This window comes from Salmo salar, chromosome ssa01 (genome assembly GCF_905237065.1).
Source record: "Salmo salar chromosome ssa01, Ssal_v3.1, whole genome shotgun sequence".
In the NCBI taxonomy this organism is placed as follows: domain Eukaryota; kingdom Metazoa; phylum Chordata; class Actinopteri; order Salmoniformes; family Salmonidae; genus Salmo; species Salmo salar.
The window spans coordinates 66087092-66113999 of record NC_059442.1 but is presented as its reverse complement, the minus strand read 5'-3'; the positions used below and the strand labels follow the sequence as shown (position 1 = coordinate 66113999).

At 44.0% G+C, this 26908-nt stretch overlaps 1 protein-coding gene across 7 annotated transcripts in view; it reads right to left on the bottom strand.

The window, feature by feature from the left end:
• The window catches only part of ctbp2a (C-terminal binding protein 2a), a 137135-nt gene that overhangs the window by 6045 nt on the left and 104182 nt on the right, over nucleotides 1-26908 (bottom strand). For 6 of the 7 annotated variants that reach the window (XR_001329193.2, XM_014204394.2, XM_045721169.1 and 3 more), the window contains one exon: nucleotides 4097-4251. Coding sequence is in view for 6 of the 7 variants with exons in the window: in XM_014204394.2 (XP_014059869.1) it covers nucleotides 4097-4251 (155 nt within the window). In the remaining variant the exon portion in view is untranslated. Of the gene's footprint in view, nucleotides 1-4096; nucleotides 4252-15299; nucleotides 15705-26908 lie in introns of those variants that run through there. The other variant, XM_014204402.2, reaches the window with a different exon arrangement.

Genomic DNA, 26908 nt, shown 5'->3' with positions numbered 1-26908 from the left:
GAGTCATTAAGCAAGTAATCACTGAGCAATGTGTCAGACTAAATGGAAAAACTGAACGAGTGATTATTTTTTATAACGATGCTGGACCAGTATTAAAATATACAGAAGTTGTAAAAAAGCAATTTGATATGGCATAGAGGGATGGACTCAACCCAATAGATGTTTTTCCGATTTTTTTTATCCAGATCAAAATGTTGCGAGGAGAGTTTGTGTGGGGGTGGAATGGTATCAGTACACCACTCTATTGTACAGATAAAAGCTGATATAACGCTAAAGACTCATTTGTATCAATTCACTCACAGTCCACAAACAGATGGTTAAACTGCTTACATTGTTCTGACATCAGAGGGAGAGAGAACGCGCTAGCACGCGAACCCTTTAGCCTACACAACACAGCAGAGAGTGATAAGTCAGCACCAAAACACGATGAGAGCACGCCAGCACTGCTTTGAAATGGATAGGGAGTCATCGTAACCTTCTAATAGTGCTCTAATGCTATGTAATTCACTGGGGAGAACTATACAGATTCAGGCTCCTGTCAGGGAACTAACTTAGCTCATCTTTCTCAGGCGATGCATGCAGAGAGGCAGTAGTGCGTGTTTCAGTATGTATGATGAAAGTGGGTGAATTTGTGTGTATGAGAGGTGAGGTTTGTGTGTGTATGTGTAAATGTCAGCATGTGTGTGTATGTGTTGGTTTGTATTTGAGCCTGTGTGTTTGAGCCAATGTTAGTGGGTTGTTTGCGTGCGAGTGGCCCTTTCTCCTTTCGTGTGTGTGAAGTGCCACTTCTGCTGTCTCTGCTGACTCGTAGACAAAGGCGGAAGCTCTGTCAATATCTCTACACCCAGGCCAGGCTGCCTCGCTGTGTAACGTATGCACAAACAACAGCTGTTTGGACAGAAAGCCTTGGTGTGCGTGAACAGGGTAGCACGGAGAGGCCAGGGTCCAGAGAGAAGCATGTCAAAAGAGGTCAACAGAACCCGGGTCCTATTTTTCCTCTCACTTTCTCCTTCCCTCCATCCATCTAACCTTTTCTATTTTCCAATCTCACTCGCTCTCGCTCTGTGTTTGTTACACCCAAATATAAACATATTTTTAAATGGTTCAAATTCTCCTTTGCTGACAAAAGACGTCAACAAACCTTGTTTACAAGATCACAGACAACATGATTATCACGGATTATTTGGGTTTTTGACGCTGATAAACTGTAAGGTCAACATACACAATACATGGAAATTGCTTTGCTTTGTTAAAGGTGCAATATACAGAAATCGCACCACCATTTCCTAGTTGCAGAAATTGTAATAGTCATCAGGTTCAAATCCAATAAAATTTGATTTGTCACATGTGCCGAATACAACAGGTGTAGACCTTACTTACTTGCCGTTAACCAACAACACAGTTTAAAGAAATCTCTTACCTATTTGGGGGGGTTAAGAATAACAAATAATTAAAGAGTAGCAGTAAATAACAATAGTGGGCTATATACAGAGGGTACCGGTACAGAGTCAATGTGTCAATGTGCGGGGCACCGGTGTCGAGGTGATTGAGGTAATATATAGATGTAGGTAGGGTTATTAAAGTGACTATGCATAGATAATAACAGAGAGCAGCAGCAGGGTGGGGGGGGGGGTGGGGGGCAATGCAAATCGTATTGGTAGCCATTTGATGACCTGTTCAGGAGTCTTATGGCTTGGGGGTAGAAGCTGTTAAGAAGCCTCTTGGACCTAGACTTGGCGCTCCGGTATCGCTTGCCGTGTGGGACAGAGAGAACAGTCTATGACTAGGGTGGCTGAAGTTTTCGACAATTTTCAGGGCCCCCCTTTGACACCGCCTGGTATAGTATTCCTGGATGGCAGGAAGCTTGGCCCCAGTGATGTACTGGGCCATACGCACTACCCTCTGTAGTGTCTTGCGGTCGGAGGCCGAGCAGTTGCCAACCCAGGCAGTGATGCAACCAGTCAGGATGCTCTCGATGGTGCAGCTGTAGAACCTTTTGAGGATCTGAGGACCCATGCCAAATCTTTTCAGTCTCCTGAGGGAGAATAGGTTTTGCCGTGCCCTCTTCACGACTGTCTTGGTGTGCTTGGACCATGTTAGTTTGTTGGTGATGTGAACACCAAGGAACTTGAAGCTCTCAACCTGCTCCACTACAGCCCCATCAGTGAGAATGGGTGCGTGCTTGGTCCTCCTTTTCCTGTAGTCCACAATCATCTCCTTTGTCTTGATCACGTTGAGGGAGAGGTTGTTGTCCTGGCACCACACAGTCAGGTCTCTGACCTCCTCCCTATAGGCTGTCTCATCATTGTTGATGATCAGGCCTACCACTGTTGTGTCATCAGCAAACTTAATGATGGCGTTGGAGTCGTGCCTGGCCGTGCAGTCATGAGTGAACAGGGTGTACAGGAGGGGACTGAGCATGCACCCCTGAGGGGCCCCTGTGTTGAGGATCAGCGTGGCGGATGTATTGGTACCTACCCTTACCACCTGGGGGCGGTTCGTCAGGAAGTCCAGGATCCAGTTGCAGAGGGAGGTGTTTAGTCCCAGGGTCCTTGGCTTAGTGATTAGCTTTGAGAGCACTATGGTGTTGAACGCTGAGCTGTAGTCAATGAATAACCTTCTCACATAGGTGTTCCTTTTGTCCAGGTGTGAAAGGGCAGTGTGGAGTGCAATAGAGATTGCATCATCTGTGGATCTGTTGGTGCGGTATGCAAATTGGAGTGTTTCTGGGATAATGGTGTTGATGTGAGCCATGACCAGCCTTTCAAAGCACTTCATGGCTACAGATGTGAGTGCTACGGGTCGGTAGTCATTTAGGCAGGTTACCTTAGTGTTCTTGGGCACAGGGACTATGGTGGTCTGCTTGAAACATGTTGGTATTACAGACTCGGACAGGGAGATGAAAATGTCAGTGAAGACATTTGCCAGTTGGTCAGCATATGCTCGGAGCAAATGTCCTGGTAATCCGTCTAGCCCTGAGGCTTTGTGAATGTTGACCTGTATTAGGTCTTACTCACGTCGCCTGCCGAGAGCGCGATCACACAGTCTTCCGGAACAGCTGATGCTCTCATGCATGTTTCAGTGTTACTTGCCTCGAAGCAAGCATAGAAGTAGTTTAGCTCGTCTGGTAGGCTCGTGTCACTGGGCAGCTCTCGGCTGTGCTTCCCTTTGTAGTCTGTAATAGTTTGCCACATCCAACAAGCGTCGGAGCCGGTGTAGTACGATTCGATCTTAGTCCTATATTGACGCTTCGCATGTTTGATGGTTCGTCGGAGGGCATAGCAGGGTTTCTTATAAGCTTCCGGGTTAGAGTCCCGCTCCTTGAAAGCAGCAGCTCTACCCTTTAGCAATGTGACAAAACAAGCAATCATTGTGCAGAGAATCATTGTACCATCTAAACCGCTGTGAAATATATTTTCTATAACCAAATTTGTATTTTCAGCTGTTTGAAGCTGGTGAGCAAAACTGAAAGCAAAAGACGCAAAACATTAAGAATGGGAAGCATAGAAATAGTACACATAGAACAGATCTACCACTTCTTAGCCTTGCTTTCAATTATAATGACAGATCTATAACTCACATTTCTATGTGAATTTGGTCGCATCGCCCAAAAAGTTACATATTGCAGCTTTAACAAACTTTTTGCACATTTAGTACTTTACACAAAGAGGGGAAGATTTGATCTTGCACTGGTATATTGCAGATATAGCTAGCTCAGTATACTATGGCATTCCTTTACCATAACCAGCCTCTCTATTTAACAACCAGAGGAGGAGAGGAGGAGCACACTGTCACCCAATGACATTAAATCATAATGAAATCACTGGGAGAGCCAATATACTCTACTGCAATATCAGTTTTATGTTACAGAAAGAGAAGAGGTGGAGGGGGGGGGGAATACAGGGGAAAAGGAGGAGAGGAGGGGGAGGTGAAAAGAGCTACAGTTTGAATTGAGGGCATGCACATTGTTAAGGCTTATTCTTTTGTGGATGCCTATGCAGTCTCAGTGTATAGCATGTGCGTGTATGTGTACGCATGCTCGTGTCAGTGCCTGAAAGAGTGTGCGTGGGCGTACGTGGGTAAGTGTGTGTTGTACCTTCTCATGGATCTCCTGTGTGGACTGGGCATCACAGAAGGCGACAGTGGCCAGGTCTTTGAGGATGGGCATCTCGACTGTACAGTCACGTCCATCCAACAGGGCCACTAGGGGGCGAGGGTGCATGGGCCCATTCATGATCTGGGGCCGGATACCTACAGAGAGAGAGAGAGAGAGAGAGAGAGAGAGAAGACAGAGAGAGACAGAGAGAGAGGGAGAGACACACAGAGAGAGAGAGAGACACACAGAGAGAGAGAGAGAGATATACACAGAGAAAGAGAGAGAGACAGAGAGAGATACACAGAGAAAGAGAGAGAGAGAGAGAGAGAGAGAGCGAGAGAGGTGTTAATTATGAAGCCTGCCTAAAGCACACACAGCAGTTACAGTAGAGTACTGTAAGACACACAGGGAACCTCATGAAAACCTGAAGGGTGAGACATTGTCAAAAATAAACCACATGGGAGTATAGATTGCCATGTGCAGAGTCTCTTTTTAACAGAACCTTCTCATAGACATTGGATGTGCGTATGCAATCTTTTCACAACCATGCACATAAACAAGATGTTCGATGTGAAGACTGAAAGTTTGATACAATGAATGCTCCGACTCAAACTGGACTGAGTGCTCTTCTCCACTATCATCTCCCTCTCACCTAGTAAGACAGATCAATAACACACACTCAACACTTCCTGAAATAACCAACACCTCTTCTGTGTCTCATGATGTGACTACCAGGGAACAAGGCCTTTCACCCCATGAGGTCACTCCCACCCTATCACAACCCTGCAGGGGCAGTTTGTGTGTGTCTCACACACACCTAAGCAATCACACACGCACTTGTCTTCTGTATCTGTTACACTCTCATACTATAGGCCACAATCTCTCAACCTTCTGCACACACCGCACAATACCACCATCCCTGGAGCTTCAATGGTAACACACCAGTGAGCTACAGCACCTAGCCAACTCCAGAAACACAATTCAATAAGGAAACAGAGAAAAGGAGAAGAGTGACTGGACAGAATGGAACAAAAAAAAAGGAAAGTGGGGAAGTGCATCGCTCCCTACTGCTGTTGTCATGGTGATTACAGGATTTGGGCAGGATTATGAACTATTTTATTTAGTGGCGTCTGTGCTGCTGGGGAGCAGGTCTCCAGAACTGTAACCTGTGCACGTCGAATGAGAACACAAGATAGCATCAGGAATACAAAAAGAGAATACATAGAAATGTGTCAGAATGTAACACCAAAATATTTTGCTTCACAATAACAATCTTTTGTTCTCCATTCGTAACCACAAAATCCTAATCTGAACCCCGCCTAATAAATGTATGAATTTCACCTTGGTGGCAGTAACCAGGGAGGGTGAAATCCTAAGGTGATGGTAGGGGTAGCGCTGAATGAGAAACATATTTTCATACAGCACACCCTATAGAGCACCTATAGACATCCTGTATAATGTCGCAGCTGTGACAGACAACCAGTATCCACTGAGGTCACCACCGAGCCATGTGAGTGTGGAGGAGTTTGGAAAGGCTAGTGCATAGATTTGATCATGGGCTAGTGTGTCTGTCACTGTGTCAATAAACTCTCACTGCCTTGTACATGAAGGAGCGCAGAGGAAGGAAATTGCCATGACAACATTGCTCTTTACAATTGAGTGAATAGGGTACCTACAGCATCAATATCCCTGGAAGAGTGAGGTCAATATAGCAATAGTGTTCCACAGAGACACACCAGTCTCCTAATACCCCCATTAACATAGCACAGAATGGGTGAAAATAACTTATTTCAAATACCCTATTAGCTAGGAGCAGAAGGTCTCTCTCCCTCTCTCTTTCTATATAGCTGTGTGCTCGGGTGTGGCTGAAACAGCCAAATCCACTAATTTGTAGGGGTCTCCACATGTCTTTGGCCATTTAGTGTATTTGCTGCAATGTGCAGGTCTAATAGGCCTTATGGTTGGGAAGATATTCTCTCTCTCAAGAGGCTGGCGAAAAACTGGCAACACTGTAGTGTACTTTTTTTAAAAAATTTTTTTACATTTTTACAAATTTTATTAAAAATTAAAAGCTAAAATGTCTTGAGTCAATAAGTATTCAACCCCTTTGTTATGGCAAACCTAAATAAGTTCAAGAGTAAAAATATGCTTAACAAGTCACATAATAAGTTGAATGAACTCACTCTGTGTGCAATAGTAGAGAATAACTGAGTCCTGTGTAGCTCAGTTGGTAGAGCATGGTGCTTGCAACACCAAAGGTTGTGGGTTAGATGCCCACGGGGAACCAGTATGAAAATGTATGCACTCACATACAAGTATATGCACTCACATACAAGCACTCACTACTGTAAGTCGCTCTGGATAAGAGCGTCTGCTAAATGACGAAAATGTAAATGTAATGTAAATGTAACTGTAGGAAGTGGGTCAATATACTTACGAATCATTATTACCTTGTGACTAATACTAGCACCCTAATAAGACCCAATAAGAAGCTGTGCTAAATACATGATAAATTGCTGGTTAATTAGCTGCTAATGAGGACCTAATACCTGGTCACAAAATCTGAAGAGCTTCTTAAAGCAGCCTGGGAGAAAAGAACATGAGGCAAATCACGCCTCCACCCTGTGTGAAATGCAAGTCACATCACGTCAAATGTGCTACAGCGCCATACTGTGCCAATATGTTCTTAATGCCATAATGCAATACTAATGTATGCATACATGTTCTGGATAATCTGAAAATAGAGTGAAGATTAACAGATATGCACACACACAAAAGTGCACAAACTCACCAGTACACACACACACACACTGCCTTCAGGAAGTATACAGACCCCTTGACTTTTTCCACAATTTCCTCAAAAATCTACACACTATACCCCATAATGACAAAACAAAAAACAAAAATACATTATTTACATAAGTATTCAGACCCTTTGCTATGAGACTCTAAATTGAGCTCAGGTGCATCCTGTTCCCATTGATCATCCTTGTGATGTTTCTACAACTTGATTGGAGTCCACATGTGGTAAATTCAATTGATTGGACATGATTTGGAAAGGCACACACCTGACTATATATTTTTATTGGTTACATACACATGGTTAGCAGATGTTAATGCGAGTGTAGTGAAATGCTTGTGCTTCTAGTTCCGACCATGCAGTAAGTGATCTAAGAATTTCACAACTACCTTATACACACAAGTGTAAAGGAATGAATAAGAATATGTACATACAAATATGTGGATGGGCGATGGCCGAACGGCATAGGCAAGATGCAGTAGATGGTATAGAGTACAGTATATACATATGAGATGTGTAATGTAGGGTACATTATATAAAGTGGCATTGTTTAAAGTGGCTAGTGATACATTTATTACATCCAATTTTTAATTATTAAAGTGGCTAGAGATTTGAGTCAGTATGTTGGCAGCAGCCACTCAATGTTAGTAATGGCTGTTTAACAGTCTGATGGCCTTGAGATAGAAGCTGTTTTTCAGTCTCTCGGTCCCAGCTTTGATGCACCTGTACTGACCTCGCCTTCTGGACGATAGCGGGGTGAACAGGCAGTGTCTCGGGTGATTGTTGTCCTTGGTGATCTTTTTGGCCTTCCTTTGACATCGGGTGGTGTAGGTGTCCTGGGGGGCAGGTAGTTTGCCCCTGGTGATGCGTTTTGCAGACCTCACTACTCTCTGGAGAGCCTTGTGGTTGTGGGTGGAGCAGTTGCCGTACCAGGCGGTGATACAGCCCGACAGGATGCTCTCGATTATGCATCTGTAAAAGTTTGTGAGTGTTTTTGGTGACAAGCCGAATTTCTTCAGCCTCCTGAGGTTGAAGAGGCGCTGCTGCACCACACTCCGAGGGCCCTCACCTCCTCCATGTAGGCCGTCTCGTTGTTGTTGGTAATCAAGCCTACCACTGTAGTGTCGTCTGCAAACTTGATGATTGAGTTCGGAGGCGTGCATGGCCACGCAGTCATGGGTGAACAGGGAGTACAGGAGAGGGCTGAGAATGCACCCTTGTGGGGCCCCCGGGTTTAGGATCAGCGGGGTGGAGATGTTGTTTCCTACCCTCACCATCTGGGTGGCCCGGTAGGAAGTCCAGGACCCAGTTGCACAGGGCGGGGTCAAGACCCAGGATCTCGAGCTTAATGACGAGTTTGGAGGGTTCTATGGTGTTAAATGCTGAGCTGTAGTCGATGAACAGCATTCTTACATAGGTATTCCTCTTGTCCAGATGGGTTAGGGCAGTGTGCAGTGTGATTGCGTCGTCTGTGGACCTATTGGGGCGGTAAGGAAATTGGAGTGGGTCTAGGGTGTCAGGTAGGGTGGAGGTGATATGGTCCTTTACTAGTCTCTCAAAGCACTTCATGATGACGGAAGTGAGAGCTACGGGGCGATAGTCATTTAGCTCAGTTACCTTAGCTTTCTTGGGAACAGGAACAATGGTGGCCCTCTTGAAGCATGTGGGAATAGCAGACTGGGATAAGGATTGATTGAATATGTCCATAAACACACCAGCCAGCTGGTCTGCGCATGCTCTGAGGACGCGGCTAGGGATGCCGTCTGAGCCGGCAGCCTTCCGAGGCTTAACACGTTTAAATGTGTTACTCACGTTGGCTACAGGGAAGGAGAGCTCGCAGGTTTTGGAGGTGGGCCGTGTCGGTGGTACTGTATTGTCCTCAAAGCGAGCAAAGAAGTTGTTTAGTTTGTCTGGGAGCAAGACATTGCGGTACGCGATGGGGCTGGTTTTATTTTTGTAGTCCGTGATTGACTGTAGACCCTGCCACATACCTCTCGTGTCTACTCTACTTTGTCTCTATACTGACGCTTAGCTTGTTTGATTGCCTTGCGGAAGGAATAGCTACACTGTTTGTATTCGGTCATGTTTCTGGTCGCGTTTTCAGTTTTGCGTGAATGCTGCCATCAATCCACGGTTTCTGGTTGGGGAAGGTTTTAATAGTCGCTGTGGGTACAACATTACCTATGCACTTGCTAATAAACTCGCTCACTGAATCAGCGTATTAATCAATGTTATTGTCCAACGCTATGCGGAACATATCCCAGTCCACGTGATCGAAGCAATCTTGAAGCGTGGAATCCGATTGGTCGGACCAGCGTTGAACAGACCTGAGCACGGGCATTTCCTGTTTTAGTTTCTGTCTATAAGCTGGGAGCAATACAATGGAGTCGTGGTCAGATTTTCCGAAAGGAGGGAGGGGGAGGGCTTTGTATGCGTTCTGGAAGTTAGAGTAACAATGATCCAGAGTTTTGCCAGCCCGGGTCGCGCATTCGATATGCTGATAAAATTGAGGGAGCCTTGTTTTTAGATTAGGCTGTTACAATCCAGCCTCAGGACATGCAGCCTGCAGCATTGAAGGTCCCCAAGAACACAGTGGCCTTCATCATTCTTAAATTGAAGAAGTTTGGAACAAGCAAGACTCTTCATAGAGCTGGCTACCTGGCCAAACTGAGCAATCGGGGGAGAAGGGCTTTGGTCAGGGAGGTAACCAACAACCTGATGGTCACTGACAGAGCTCTAGAGTTTTTCTGTGGAGTTAGGAGAAACTTGCAGAAGGACAACCATCTCTGCAGCACTCCACCAATCAGGCCTTTCTGGTAGAGAGTGGCCAGACGGAAGCCACTCCTCAGTAAAAGGCACATGACAGCCCACTTGGAGACTCTCAGACCATGAGAAACAAGATTTGAACTCTTTGGCCTGTATGCCAAGCGTCAAGTTTGGAGGAAACCTGGCACCATCCTTACAGTGAAGCATGGTGGTTACAGCATCATGCTGTGGGGATGTTTTTCAGCAGCAGGGACTGGGAGACTAGTCAGGATCAGGGCAAAGATGAACGGCGCAAAGTACAGCGAGATCCTTAATGAAACCTGCTCCAGAACACTCAGGACCTCAGACTGAGGCGAAGGTTCACCTTCCAACAGGACAACAACCCTAAGCACACAGCCTAGACAACGCAGGAGTGGCTTCGGGACAACTCTCTGAATGCCCTTGAGTGGCCCAGCCAGAGCCTGGACTTCAACACAATCGAACATCTCTGGAAGGACCTGAAAATAGCTGTGCAGCAATGCTCCCCATCCAACCTCACAGAGTTTGAGAGGATCTCCAGAGAAGAACAACATAAACTCCCCAAATACAGGTGTGCCAAGCTTGTAGCGTCATACCCAAGAAGACTCAAGGCTGTAGTCGCTGCCAAAGGTGCTTCAACAAAGTACTGAATAAAGGGTCTGAATACTTATGTAAATGTAATATTTAAGTTATTTAAAAAAATATATAAATTAGCAAAAGTTCCTAAAATCCAGTTTTTGCCCTGTCATTATGGGGTATTGTGTGTAGATTGATGAGGGGGAAAAAACTATTGTATCAATTATACAATAAGGCTGCAACCTAGAAAAATGTGGAAAAAGTCCAGGGGTCTGAATACTTTCCTTAGGCACTGTATGTGCACACTGCTCATAGGCACACACACACAGTTGGAGTGGATTCATCCAGTCCAGCTGCTCTTGTTGACTAACTCTATTCCCCATGGGATCCCACATCATTACAGAACTGATGTGTCCTCTGGGATCTCATCATCACAGCTGGTCCAGGACCAGTGCTTATGCAACCCACGTGGTTCTGTGAACCACACTCATGTGATAAGTAACATTGCCAGAGACACCAAGACTTATCTACCCAAGCAGTGATTCTCAACCAATTTTCTACCCGGAACAGAGCTAATAGGGTCGGACTCTCTCCCTTGAGGATCACTGAAATGAAAACCCCAGGGAAAACTATGAAGTTCCTAGTTGTAGGTCCTGATATTTTTCCTCCGCCAGGAACTTGTGCGTTCCGGGAACCAGACACGAAGTTACAGTTGTGTGTCCAATCAAACCCACCACCACAGCTGGTCCTAGATCAGCACTTACAGGCTTCTAATCCAACTTGGCAATGTGTCTCACCCTCCTCTGTACTAAAGGCACTGGTCTGTTTAGCACCATGGGAGTTTGGCAGGCTAGCCTGAGCCCCACCCAACACCTGTGTCATAAGAAACCACTGCGGGGGTAAACACTAGTCAAAACAGGGTGGAGAGACTCCACACTAGACAAAATATTAGGCTCATTTTGAAGAAAAAAAGAAAAAAATGAGCCCTTTGTTTTAGTGAATAAAGATGCCACTGTAACTTTTGAAGCCACCAATTTGATACAATGATACACTTCATAGTTAATAGATAATGAATTACTACACCCTGAGCTACGTAATGGTCTATTTGCTTAAGTGGAAACAAATGTAGAGAATTTTACTCTGATTTCCTCTGCATTACTATCACAGAACACTAACACAACCAATAGATGACGTTGCTCTGAGACTCACAAGGGAGTGTGTCACCACCATGCAGTGTTGCTGTGCTACTGCTCCCGGGATGACCTTGAGATTGACACCAGGCCTGTATGAACGAAGCTGTCAGAGAGCAGAGAGACATGAGCATCCAACCACAGATAAAGCCCAGATTTTCTGCCACTAAAAACCTTTCTGGATTCTGACAACAGAAATAGAAAAAAACCTTAATAGAAATGTGCTTTTCCCTCAGAGAATACGATGGGGTGTCTAGTTCCCATTTGGATGCCTGGTCAGACAACTCATTCTCCGCTGCCAGAGGGTGAGAGTCACAGATTTAGAGGAGATTCATATCCAAAAGAGAGCAGAACAATTGAGAAACAATCCCTCATTTTAATTTTCTCATCAGTTTCTCTTGGAACTTGAGTTGTGTTTCATTAGTTGCTGCCATCCTATTGTATGCAGTCATTTGTAAGCTAACTCACTTTGTACCCTTTCTCAAAGCACCCTTCAAATAACAGAATTAGTGATATGATGTGATATCTGTGTGCCTCATTTCCCTTTTACTTTAAAAGACTCTAGCTGTCAGCTGTTTGTACGAGTTTCCTGACAGAAGACCCAGTTTTGAGGTAGAAATGAACCACCTTGAGACACCAAAGACTGTCTCACATACCCATACATTGTTGTTTACATGCTGCATAGCTCCAGTAACAATGTCCTATCTGGAAACAAACAGTTTAGCATACTTGCTAATAAAACAGTGAGATAGTTTGACTAAATAAGGGAGTGTTGCATTCCCCCTGTCCTCTGATCAGGTTTTCTGCAAAAGATTATGGGGAGAAATGTGCACGGTTATTCAAATAACCGAACGGACTTTAGTATTCGAATACTTGTGTGAGTATTCCTTTTCGCAAGAAAAAAAATGATAACACTGAAAAGGCTTTTTCTAAATTTAATTAAAATATCCATGTGACATTGTTGCATACATGAATATACCATGACATTTCAAATTACACATATATTTTTTATTTATTTTTTACCCAATTTCACGATATCCAATTGGTAGTTACAATCTTGTCTCATCCCTGCAACTCCCGTACGGACTCGGGAGAGGCGAAGGTCGAGAGCCATGCGTCTTCCGAAACACAACCCAACCAAGCCGCACTGCCTCTTGACACAATGCCCACTAACCCGGAAGCCAGCCGCACCAATGTGTCGCACCAATGTGTCGGAGGAAACACCGTACACCTTGCGACCGTTTCAGCGTGCACTGTGCCCAGCAACTCCCTTAGACCACCGCGCCACTCGAGAGGCCCCAAATTATATATATTTTATAAATTATTTTATAAAACAACTAACTTTTCAATTTAGTTTTTATGACGTGTCCCCATAAAAAGACTGGTAGCCGACCGGTAGCCTTCACCTGTGTAGCTTGTTGTTCATGTTGGCCAGTCAAATCGGCAAAGAGGCTCAATTAGCCTTAGCTAGCTAACTGGCTACTCTAGTCAAGACAGGCACTGTTATATGAGATGATAAATAACATTGTGGGTCCTACAAGTTAGCTAGTCTTGTCTGTAGCTGAGTTGCCTCTCTCTCCTTCCGTCTGCTCGCTCCGATCTGACCACACACACCGGCACCTCTGCAGCTGCATCAATAGAGCGCCAGCCTCTCTCCCTTCAACAGCAGTGCTCAGGATAAATACGTAAGTATAAACATATACATAAAATACATGTATTTCGAATACCCTGATATCCGCCAACAATGTATGATTCTATTCGAATAGTACATTTTTTTATTCAAACCCCCATCCCTAATTACGGGAATAGCTCTCTCTTTCAATCTAAAACCCCCTGGCTTTCATCATCCGTCCACTCATTCTGCCCTTCTCTCCTTCTCTTTCTTAGATAAATGTGTGAAAGATTAACAAACACAGCCCCAATGACTCAAATATGTGTGTGATACAGTCAATATTTCTACCCTGGCCTCTAGTCATCAGCCCGTTGAACAATAAAAAACTGAGAAAACAAAAGGAAGTGAGGAGGATTTTCCATGGCATGGTGATGTCAGGGCTCTGCCGCTTTGCGGTCGCCGAGCTCAGAATGGGGTTTTATAGAAACTGCTCTCTTTCCTACTGTAGATGAAGAGCCAAGACAGCTCAATGGCTTAGGACCAACAGCTGGTTCTTGTTACCTAGCAACTCCCTAGCTGAGACCATGGTTACAGGTTGGCTCAGAGTGGGGGTCTCACTCTCCTGACTCAATATGGCAACCAGTGGTGAGACAGACATCTTCACTCAAACTAACAGGCCTCCAAAGCTGGTACACCGAGAGAAAGAGGTTTTGACTCCAACTAAGAAAATAACAAAGAGAGGTATGTGAATGTGTTATGTCTTTGTGTATCAATATATGCCAGGAGCATGAATAAGTGTAACGTGTCTCTATGGCTGGTCAGTAGCCAAAAGCAGCATGGTTTAAGTCCTGGTGCAGAGACAGTACATGGATGGGTAGTGAGACGGCAGCGTTTCTCTCTCTGGAGTTCTCTCTCATTTCTACTGGAGCTCTGCCAGAGCACTGGAACATTGCACTGCCTTAGAGGGCCAGCTCTCAATCCACATGCATAAAATAAAAAAAAACACACGCACAATACACATGGACACACAAAGAGGCACATGCGTATGCACACACAAAACACAGTTTCCCGGTACCCCTCCTCTAACCCCCTATATAGAATGAATGAGGAAAATGTCAGGATTCACTATTGTACAGGATGAATGAGCACAGGGTCATAACTTGAGTTAAGGGACATACTGTGTGTGTATATGCGTGTGTGTGAGCGAGAGAGAGAGAGAGAGAGAGAGTAAAGAGCATATCATCTTCTTTTGTTGGCAGGTTTTTCCCTTCCAGACCCCATCTGGACCATATCGGAGTTCTGACCCCCTCACACCCTATCCCCCCTGTAGACACACAAAGCCCCTGCTTGTCCTCCCTCTGCCTGCCATCCTTCCCCACTCTCATCACCACCCTGCTGCCCCTGCCCTGTCACCAGCCCCACCAACCAACCCCTCCCCTGCCAAAAGAAAGGGCAGAAAGAGGGACAGAGAAAGAAAGGGAGAAGAGATACAGGGAAATAAGAGAGAGTGGAGGAGCTGGAGAGGGGGAGAGCAAATGAGAGATAATGAGATCCATGATAGAGAGAGGGAGGAAGACGAGAAAGAACGTCCGTCTTCCTAAATGGCAGCCTTTGTGCTTCCCCAGAGAGGCTCGCTCTCTAGAGCACAGTTGGGGGGCCAGAGACAAAAGCCGGCGACTAGTGGACAGCACACTTCAGCTCCCATTCAACCACACTGGCATTCTTTACACAGGAAACTACCACACATGGACCGTACATACACCACAGGGAGGAAAAAAACAGACTCTCTGGGATTTAATGTGGTAATAACTACATACTGTTTACAAATGAGCTAAACACTGTATAAGAACATGCATATGCACACCACACACACAGACAAACGCAGACATCACTCACTCATACTCCTGGTAACACGCATGACCATTCTTCAATGACCACCCCCCAACACTCCCAACACTCAATTAAAACCCCCCCTCGTTCTTCTCTGCTCACTCACTCGCTTTCCTTCCCTTTTGATTTACAGAGTTCACTGGTTTCAATCCAAGTGGAGAGACAGATGCACACACACACATTCTTTCATGACACACGTCATTGCAGACAGGCTGAGGTTCAATTGCCTCAAGCCTTACAGACATGCTTCCATACATGACACCCCACACAGGTACACTTACACATACGCACGCGCACGTCCACGCGCACACACACACACACAGAACGACCAACAGGAAACATGCTCCTTGCCTGGGAAATGCGGTCTCCACATTCTTCAGATTAAAGGGAGGCACATGACAATGGCAGAACGAAAGAAAAAAAAGAAAAGTGGGCAGGGGGGATTCTCCGAGTGTGTCCTGAGGGTATCCCCTCCGCCTCCTCCTCTCTTTCTCCCCCTCCCTCCTCTTCCCTCTCTCCTTTCTTCTTGCTCAGTCTATCCGCCACTCGTTGTCCAAAAGCACCCTTCACCTTACCCTCAGCTGTTCCATACTTGAGAGCCGTGTGGGGGGTAACAGGGGCGGTGGGGTGGGGGGACAGGGCAGGGTGGGTTAGGTTGGTTGGATTATGAATAGTCTCGGACTGAGAAGAACACTTCTTTTACCTCCGAGGCATAAACATCTCTTTTCCAGTCAGCATCAGCCAGCAAACCTCCTCTCTGTCGATCGCAAATATCTTCTCTCTCCGTCTTTGTCTTCCTCTCTATCCCTCCCTCCCTACTGCACACTCCGTTCTGGCTATTTAGATCGCAGGCTTTCTCCACCAGCCTTTGTGTGAGGCCGAGAGCGAGAAGGAAAGGAAGAAAGAAAGAAAAGACAGGGAAAACAAGTGAGCAAACCAGAGAGCCCCAGCTACGTAGGAAAAAAAGACAAAAATGAAAATAAAATAAAAAAATCCATAAAGGAGTTCCAGTCAAAACGAGTGGTGCGGCGTTCCTGGCGTGGACAACTCACTCTTCCGTTCGCTCTACTCGCACTCAACACATTTTCCTTCCCTTATTTTTTACCCTTCCCCCTTTCCCTCACTCTCGGTTTTATTATTTGTGATCTGGCCTTCACAGCATTTTAAGAATGCCAGCCCCTTTTTTCCACTTTCCCTCTCCCTCCTTTTCACACTCTGTTATTTCCCTCCTGCTTCCCCCTTCCTCCTTTCTTCACAAAAACATCCCATTTATTTTCAAAACCAGAGTTGGGTCGGTTACTTTCTAAATGTAATCTGTTGCAGTTGTAATCCTCCCGAGTCAGGCAGCAGTCTAAAGCACTGCATCTCAGTGCTAGAGGCATCACTACAGACCCTGGTTCGATCCGGGGCTGTATCACAACCGGCCGTGATCGGGAGTCCCAAAGGGCGGCGCACAATGGGCCCAGCGTCGTCCGGGTTTGGCCAGGGTAGGCCGTCATTGTAAAATAAGAATTTGTTCTTAACTGGCTTGCCTAGTTAAATAAAGGGGACGGCAGGCATTAGAAGACAAAAACATATATGTTACCCATTGAACGACATCTATTGCAGGACAAATCAATGTTAAAGTTTACATAGCTGGCCGTATATGGATGTTCAATTTTACTTTATGGGTTGGTTATGTAGGCTCCTTCTAACCCATCGCTTTGCACTACATATAATAACACGATTAAATTATATCTTTACATTAAAAACCAAAGTCTATCAGAATTCCAGTCATTCCAATAAATGTTATTCAACTTGATTTTCAAGAATAGGACTTGGAAATATGGAAGTATAGATTAGCCAAATTGTTTTACCTGAGCATGACCCCAAAACTAAGGACTTATTAGCCAGCCCTACTCTGTTTATGATTTTGTTGTCATGGAGGACTGATTGGGCTCATTGATTTGAGTTGAAAAATAAATGCTGCGCTCATGGAAAGGCATGCTTTGAGCACTACTGAAAAGTACTATTTACATGTGAAATATGAATGCCATATGCTGCATTTGCAATAGGCCTATTGTTTACCTTTTGGTTGGTGACACTTTATCTTGATAATATGCAGCTGTTTAAAGGGCAAACCTACACGATGAAACAATAACAAAACCCTCACCCCGCCTCTGTTTTGGTAAACAGCTGAGGGATGGGCCTGGAGAAATGTAACCACTCTCAGATTAATAGACAGAGCTATGAAAGCAATGACTGACCAATCATGGAATCAAAATTATTGGTTTATCTATGTTATGAGGCTATACAGTGTTTGTTTACATTTACAATGTTTACTAACATTGGAGGAAAACAAGCTTATATTTTGGGTTTTCATGTAGTGTGACAGTTGAACTCATGAGGCACTTAAGTTATATTCTTCAAGAATGAATATATACAATATATATATAAAATGTATAAGTCCTTCCCTGTGGCTCAGTTGGTAGAGCATGACTGTTTGCAACGCCAGGGTTGTGGGTTCGATTCCCACCGGGGGCCAGTAAAAAAAAAAAAAAAAATGTATGCATTCACTACTGTAAGTCGCTCTGGATAAGAGCGTCTGCTAAATGACTAAAATGTAAATATAGCAACTACAGATTGCCTCTAAGTCTATCAAAAGTGGGCGAGTTTGAGCATGTGTCCATTAGGCCTATGGCTTAATTTTTTTATCAGCATGAATTAGATTGAGCAATAAAAGCCCCACTTTTATTCCATAGGCTGGGATCCGCACTATGCAGCTGTTGCAAGAGCACATTTTTCACTGGCTGTCCACTGGTTTCAAAAACAATGATTGATAGGCAGCTTAAACTTCTTGAATTCAACCATTATTGGCTTCAAATACACATTTAGATGTGTGAACAGCCATCCACAACAACCACAATCCATAAGGTGCAAATAGCTAAATGTGAGAGCAGCAGTGTGATTGACATCAATGCGCTATGTAGATATCAATAATAAGTTATATCCGTATCGCCGTAGTCCACAACACTGCTGTCATCCTTACCTCCAAGCGTTTATTCAAGTTGGATAATCTTTTGATGCTGACAGCAGTCACACCATTGGAAGACATAGCTTGGACTGTAGCCTACAAAAGCCTATTCCTGCTCTTTTCCCACGATCCATCAAACACATTTGGTGTCATCATAGTGGTCTCTGACTTATGGTCAGACTCTCTCAGGTGGAACAAACTTACATTTGTGCCTTTTTTCAATGCTGATTTGAACGTCATTGAGATAACAGAAGTGTCAAAGATTTTTTTCCGCAAACATCCTTCCTGAATTTAAAAGTCATCCTTGAAGTAATCAGTTTCACAAAAGTATCTGTAATCTGATTACAATATTTTTGCTGGTAACAGATTACAGTTACCTTTTTTTTTTGTATAATACCTTACATGTAACGGAATACATGTAATCAGTTACTCCCCAACCCTGTTCAAACCCAATCACTGAAGTACACATATGGTGTATTTTCCTCTGAAACCTGCATTGTCCATCTAATGTCTAATGGATCAACAAAAGATTGCAGTAAAATATCAACATCATCACCTGCCAACATTAAGTAAAACAGACACACGACAAATAAACAAAAATATGCTAATGTATGCGCACGCATACACAAAAAAACACAGAAGAATGAGACTACAGTTAAGGATTCCTAAACAATTACGTCGACAAAGAACTGGAAATCTGGAAAAATCACTGGCACGTTCCCAGGAAAGTAACCTCTCCTACAATCACCTGCATGTTGTCCCTTAATGTTCACAACCTCACATGGTTTGGTGGCTTGTGTCACCAATTTATAATGACAATACATTAACGTAGACAACCATAGGACATGCAAACCTACATAGAAACATGTGCTCACACACACACACACACTGTTAACCCTTTTCTGAACCCACTCCTCCAGTGGGCTTGGTGGCAGTGACAGCAGTGAAGGGTTAATTCATTCTCAGCCAAACTCAGTCAGACAAAACCAGGTCAGAGACACAGAGGGAGAGTATAGAGCTGAGCTTCTGCTGCCAGAATACACAAACTGTAGAGCAGGGGTCAGCAACAGGAGGCCCGCGGGCCAAAACCGGGCGAGGGGGATTTTAGTTTTGGTCAACAACAACGTCACCAGGAATTAAGCTAAAAATGTGTTTAATGTAGGAAATCTGTCCCAAGTATTCCCACGAATAAAAAAAAATAGATGTGATCGTTTCTCAAAGTTATCAAGGTAAGAAATTATTTTCAAATACAATCATTTCTTACCATTAAATTCTTACCATTAAATTGAGGCACAATGTAATCAAGGTATTACACACTTGCACTCTGTAACAGTCTAGTTCGGCTCAGTGGTGTTCTAAAACCCAACTCAGGACAAACAGATTGTTTACTTCTAGGGCTAGTAGTCTGAAGGAGTAAATGTAAGCCGCGGCTGGAGCTCACCGCCCTACAACAGGACTTAAAAGGATTTAGAAAAACAGGTTAAGAAGTCCGCCTTCAATTAGAGGTTATTCTACAACCACACCCCAACTGTCTAGGAACAAACAAACACCTCATCAGTGTGCAAGAATGGAACACTATTAATTGACACATGTTAGACATGGCATCTATGACTAACATATCAATGACAAAGCGTGTTTTCAATGACTTCATTAACCAAACCCAAACTAGAGTATACAAAATATTAAGAACACCTGCTCTTTCCATAACTTAGACTGACGAGGTAAATCCAGGTGAAAACTGTGATCCTTTATTGATGTCACCTGTTAAATCCACTTCAATCAGTGTAGATGAAGGGGAGGAGACAGGTTAAAGAAGGCTTTTTACGCCTTGAAACAATTGAGACATGGATGGTGCATGTGTGCCATTCAGAGGGTGAATGGGCAAGACACAAAATGTAAGTGCCTTTGAACAGGGTATGGTACTAGGTGCCAGGCGCACCGGATTGTGTCAAGAACTGCAATGCTGCTGGGTTTTTCAAGCTCAACAGTTTCCTGCGTGTATCAAGAATGGTCCACCACCCAAAGGTCATCCAGCCAACTTGACACAATTGTGGGAAGCATTAGTCAACATGGGCCAGCATCGCTGTAGAACACTGTCAACACTTTGTAGAGGCTGTTCTAAGGGCAAAAGGGGGTGCAACTCAATATTAGAAAGGTGTCCCTAATGTTTGGTATGCTCAATGTACATCCACCAACGTGTCAGCCTAATAGAAGACACGTTCTGCATATTGTCGCTAATTGATGTTAACTCGCCGGCTTTGTGAGGGATATATATATATGAATATGAGAGAGAGAGGAGGATGGCACAGCAGCAGGTGGACTCCAGATGTATCTTGGGGGAGGGTGTCTCAGCTCTGGGGCTCCTCTTTTCTCATTCTGCTCTCTCCATCTCTTTCCTCTCTGTGTGACATGAGCCATCTGGCCTGGTAACACAATGATAGAGAGAGGGAGAGAGAAAGAGCGAGGAGAGAGAGAGAAAAGCTCCCCTATACCCTCCTCCTAAACACTGTCTACAGTGAAACGCACAAAAACACACATACAGTAAGTGATAAGTCATGCACACACACGCATGCAAGTACACGCACAGGCCTGCGCACACAGACACACACACACAGCTGGGCTCTGTTCCAGCTGAAGGCAGAAAGCTGTTTGGGGAGATGTCAGCTCACAACACCAGGGATGGAGTTACAGGAAAACACTTTCTCACACACACACACACACACACACACACACACACACACACACACACACACACGCTGGACAAGATAAAGGAGGTGTAGCGAAGCTTGCTTATCAGTCCTGATGTTGTCTTGCCGGAAACTTGATGATAGTGACTGACTCAGCTCTAGAGCCTTAATGAGCGAACACATTCATGTGCTGCTGGTGTGTGTGGAATTAAATCCTAGGTGAGGTCGTTTCTGTGAAATCCCTCACATAAGGTTTAGAAGTTGGATAAGACTTAATCGCAAAATATTTTTAAAAAATGTACAAAGCCATTAGATCCAGACACATTATCATCAGATTGCATAACTCCTTTTGTCAGGTAGATACCTCAAGGTATAAAAACAACATAAAAGACAAGCTAGAATAGGGACAGAGAATAAGGGACACGTGTCGAGGTGGAGAGCAGGAATCATAACCCCGAAGGGCTATTCCCTTACAGCTACTACTCTACAGTCAGAAAATGAGGTTCCTTTTCCAAGATGGCCTCCCTCTGGTAAAACACAGTCAGCCAGCGTAGTAAAGCATTTCAACCCTGCAAAACCTCTATATTCCCATATATTCTCATCTGGGGAAAACAAGGTTAGTGCAGCCACTTCTGCTCTGTAATTTAATAGCCATGAAGTTTTCATTTTCTCTGGATGAATTATTCAATGTGACTTCCTGCTTGGCAGAGAGATAAAGAGTATAAGAGAAGGAGAAGAGAGAGTGTGAAAGAGGGAGGAGTGGAGGGGTTGGATAGGGTTTCAAATTTCTCATTTCTTTTCTTTCATTTCATTCCCCTTTGATTTTCATTTTCGTACTCCAACTCTCTCTCTCACACTGTCAGCCCTCAGCCCTCCTCACTCTTTCTCATCTAGCAAACCATAGTGTATCATTCATTTTAAAAGTTATTATAAATTGCTATGGAATATTATGATACTATATATTATTATATACTATATTTATATATACACTACCATTCAAAAGTTTGGGGTCACTTAGAAATGTCGTTGTTTTTGAAAGAAAATTTAAAAAAATGTCCATTAAAATAACATCTAATTGATCAGAAATCCAGTGTAGACATTGTTAATGTTGTAAATTAATATTGTAGCTGGAAACGGCAGATTTTTTTATGGAATATCTACTTAGGCATACAGAGGCCCATTATCAGCAACCATCACTCCTGTGTTCCAATGGCACGTTGTGTTAGCTAATCCAAGTTTATCACTTTAAAAGGCTAATTGATCATTAGAAAACCCTTTTGCAATTATGTTAGCACAGCTGAAAATGGTTGTGTTGATTAAAGAAGCAATAAAACTGGCCTTCTTTAGGCTAGTTGAGTATCTGGAGCGTCAGCATTTGAGGGTTCAATTGCAGGCTCAAAATGGCCAGAAACAAATATATTTTTTCTGAAACTCATCAGTGTATTCTTGTTCTGAGAAATGAAGGCTATTCCATGCGAGAAATTGCCAAGAAACTGAAGATCTCGTACAAAGCTGTGTACCACTCCTTTCACAGAACAGCGCAAACTGGCTCTAACCAGAATAGAAAGACGAGTGGGAGGCCCCGGTGCACAACTGAGCAAGAGGACAAGTACATTAGAGTGTCTAGTTTGAGAAACAGAAACCCTCACAAGTCCTCAACTGGCAGCTTCATTAAATAGTACCCGCAAAACACCAGTCTCAACGTCACAAGTGAAGAGGTGACTCCGGGATGCTGGCCTTCTAGGCAGAGTTCCTCTGTCCAGTGTCTGTTCTTTTGCCCATCTTAATATTTTATTTTTATTGGCCAATCTGAGATATGGCTTTTTCTTTACAACTCTAAATTCTCTTTATATTTCACAACATTTTAGGTACCACAGGCTGTCCCAACACATGACATGTAAGTGAATTCTGACACTGTAAAAGGCCCTTATAATTGACTCTAAATATTGTATTCTATACCCATTTGAAGAGAAACAAGTATTTATTCATGTGTTTGATAAGATTAAATATTCTCTCAGGGAACTCTACTTAAATCTTAGGAGACCCCACATGGGTCCCGGACCCCAAGTTTGAATACCACTGTACTACTAACCTCTCTCCCTGCTTGCATCAATGCTCCCGCTCTCTGTGTATCTCCTCTGCCTCCTTCATTGCAGCCTGACTCACCACTCTCTGTCTCACTACTCTGTATAAAGAAAATTGATTTTGTTATGAGAACTTACAGTAGCCAATCTTTTGATTATAGCTAGCTTCATTTCAGTCAACTGCTCCTGCTGAGGTTTGGCTCCGTTCAACGTTAGCTTCTAACTTCATCCTTCTAGCTAGCTAGATATAGATAGCTACCTGGCCAATAGCCAGAGCCCTTGAGCTACCTAGCTAGCTGGAGATCTGACTGAAATATCAGCGACTATTTACCAGTTGTACACTCATTCTCAGAGAGTCAGGTTTTTTTGTTAAGCGGATGTCTGTTAACTCCAGGAGTCGAGCGAAGTTAAAAACATTCCCACTGTCAGCGGCATTTCTCTGCTACTTAACACTGTAGGTCTAGGCTAAGGTAGCTTGTTTCTCCTCTCGGCCTATGTCGTGGGTGGAGTTTCCCGTTGAGCAGAGCATTGAATGAAAACGTTTACCCGACACTACATCCCTGGTTGGGTCTGGCAAAACCCATTCATAAACATTGATATCCTGCCAGGCAGGAATGAATTAATCTACATTTGCTCGGCATTTTAGCTATCAATGTGACGTTTGGCAGCGCCTAATCATTCAGTTCTGTACCTGCCTGGCTGAGTGGCAGTGTGGGTGGAATGAGCGCGCTCGTCTGGCAACCAGAACGCAAAACACTTCAGGAAATAAAACTCGGTAGTCTGCCTGGAAATTAATTTGCAAGACCAATAAATGTTTCCAATATTTTTCATGTTAACATATTTGATTATTTTCTGTTCTTTCAAGTACCAATTTGAGAAAATGTCTGATTTCCAATGTATTCCAGTACTTGAATTGCAGAGTGCCAACTTCAAGCACTTTAAGCATCTCAAGCACATTGTGCGAACCCTGTCCACTACACACCCTCTCGAGAAGACTCACTGAAAGGCATGATAAAAGGTCATCACCTTTGACCTGCAACCAAGATTACACCCTGACCTTCACCCTCAGACAGGGGGTGGGTGCTGCTGACAGCCTCATCTCATATCCATGGCAACCCCACCCTTAGCTGTTGTCTGACTACGCCATCACAAAGCCCCTCCCCCATCACCATGCAGGCTGCAGAGCTGGTCCACTGTAGTATAAATCTCGTCTCATCCTCGTCCCGCCGGGTGGCGCGTAGGGCAGCAAACTGTAGTATACAGTATCTAGCCTAATGCACACTGAATCAATGCCTCTTAAAAGATGCACTCAAGGATTTTAAGCACAACAAATGCGTAACATATAGTATGAATTGGATGTGTTTCATATCATATGAATTGCAAAGAATAATCAAATAAAAGGACTTAACAAATAAACTGAGACCACGTTTGGATTGTGAGCACCACTCAAAACTACTGGCTGAAATTATAAAGTTCGAGAGTGCATCTTTAATCCTAGATCAAGTGCGTGTTGATGTAAAAACTGAACCCATTTAAAATATAATCTGCCATCTAGAGAACCACAGACCCTAATGCCCATCACGCTAGGGAAGAGCGGCTAGTGTCTCACGCGCATACTGATCTGGACTGGCATCACGCTGTGTGGCTGGCATCCAAGCATCTGAGTGCAAGCACTCCCAGGGAGGACCTAAGAAGAAGAGGTGCCACTCAGCCATATACAGTATTCAGACCCCTTGACTTTGTCCACATTTTGTTACGTTACAGCCTTACTCTAAAATTGATCAAAAAAAACATTCTCATCAATCTACACACAATACCCCATAACGACAAAGTGAAAACAGGTTTTTAGACACCGTATTTATATACAGTACCAGTCAAAGGTTTGGACATACCTACTCATTCCAGGTTTTTTCTTTATTTTTACTATTTTCTACATTGTAAAATAATAGTGAAGACATCAAAACAATGCAGTGGTGGAAAAAGTACCCAATTGTCATACTTGAGTAAAAGTAAAGATACCTTAATAGCAAATGACTCAAGTAAAAGTCACCCAGTAAATTACTACTTGAGTATAAGTCTAAAAGTATTTGGTTTTAAATATACTTAAGTACACTGCTCAAAAAAATAAAGGGAACACTTAAACAACACAATGTAACTCCAAGTCAATCACACTTCTGTGAAATCAAACTGTCCACTTAGGAAGCAACACTGATTGACAATAAATTTCACATGCTGTTGTGCAAATGGAATAGACAACAGGTGGAAATTATAGGCAATTAGCAAGACACCCCCAATAAAGGAGTGGTTCAGCAGGTGGTGACCACAGACCACTTCTCAGTTCCTATGCTTCCTGGCTGATGTTTTGGTCACTTTTGAATGCTGGCGGTGCTTTCACTCTAGTGTTAGCATGAGACGGAGTCTACAACCCACACAAGTGGCTCAGGTAGTGCAGCTCATCCAGGATGGCACATCAATGCGAGCTGTGGCAAGAAGGTTTGCTGTGTCTGTCAGCGTAGTGTCCAGAGCATGGAGGCGCTACCAGGAGACAGGCCAGTACATCAGAAGACGTGGAGGAGGCCGTAGGAGGGCAACAACCCAGCAGCAGGACCGCTACCTCCACCTTTGTGCAAGGAGGAGCAGGAGAAGCACTGCCAGAGCCCTGCAAAATGACCTCCAGCAGGCCACAAATGTGCATGTGTCTGCTCAAACGGTCAGAAACAGACTCCATGAGGGTGATATGAGGGCCCGACGTCCACAGGTGGGGGTTGTGCTTACAGCCCAACACCGTGCAAGATGTTTGGCATTTGCCCGAGAACACCAAGATTGGCAAATTCGCCACTGGCACCCTGTGCTCTTCACAGATGAAAGCAGGTTCACACTGAACACGTGACAGACGTGACAGAGTCTGGAGACGCCGTGGAGAACGTTCTGTTGCCTGCAACATCCTCCTGCATGACCGGTTTGGCGGTGGGTCAGTCATGGTGTGGGGTGGCATTTCTTTGGGGGGCCGCACAGCCCTCCATGTGCTCGCCAGAGGTAGCCTGACTGCCATTTGGTACCGAGATGAGATCCTCAGACCCCTTGTGAGACCATATGCTGGTGCGGTTGGCCCTGGGTTCCTCCTAATGCAAGACAATGCTAGACCTCATGTGGCTGGAGTGTGTCAGCAGTTCCTGCAAGAGGAAGGCATTGATGCTATGGACTGGCCCGCTCGTTCCCCAGACCTGAATCCAATTGTGCACATCTGGGATATCATGTCTCGCTCCATCCACCAACACCACGTTGCACCACAGACTGTCCAGGAGTTGGCGGATGCTTTAGTCCAGGTCTGGGAGGAGATCCCTCAGGAGACCATCCGCCACCTCATCAGGAGCATGCCCAGGCGTTGTAGGGAGGTCATACAGGCACGTGGAGGTCACACACACTACTGAGCCTCATTTTGACTTGTTTTAAGGACATTACATCAAAGTTGGATCAGCCTGTAGTGTGGTTTTCCACTTTAATTTTGAGTGTGACTCCAAATCCAGACCTCCATGGGTTGATAAATTGGATTTCCATTGATTATTTTTGTGTGATTTTGTTGTCAGCACATTCAACTATGTAAAGAAAAAAGTATTTAATAAGATTATTTCTTTCATTCAGATCTAGGATGTGTTGTTTAAGTGTTCCCTTTATTTTTTTGAGCAGTATATATTAAGCAAACCAGACGACACAATTTTTTATTTTTTTTCAATTTACGGATAGCCAAGGGCACACTCCAACAGTCAGACATAATTTACAAACTATGCATTTGTGTTTAGTGTGTCCGCCAGATCAGAGGCAGTAGGGATCATCAGGGAGGTTCTGTTGATAAGTGTGTGAATTAGACCATTTTCTGTCCTGCTAAGGACTCAAAATGTAACGAGTACTTTTGGGTGTAAGGGAAAATGTAAGGAGTAAAAAGTACATTATTTTCTTTAAGTATGTAGTGAAGTAAATGTTGTGAAAATATAAATAGTAAAGTACAAATACCCCCCCAAAATGACTTAAGTAGTACTTTAAAGTATTTTTACTTAAGTACTTTACACCACTAAGAAATAACACATACGAAATCATGGAGTAACCAAAAGTGTTAAACAAATCTAAATATATTTTATATTTGAGATTATTCAAGGTAGCCACCCTTTGCCTTGATGA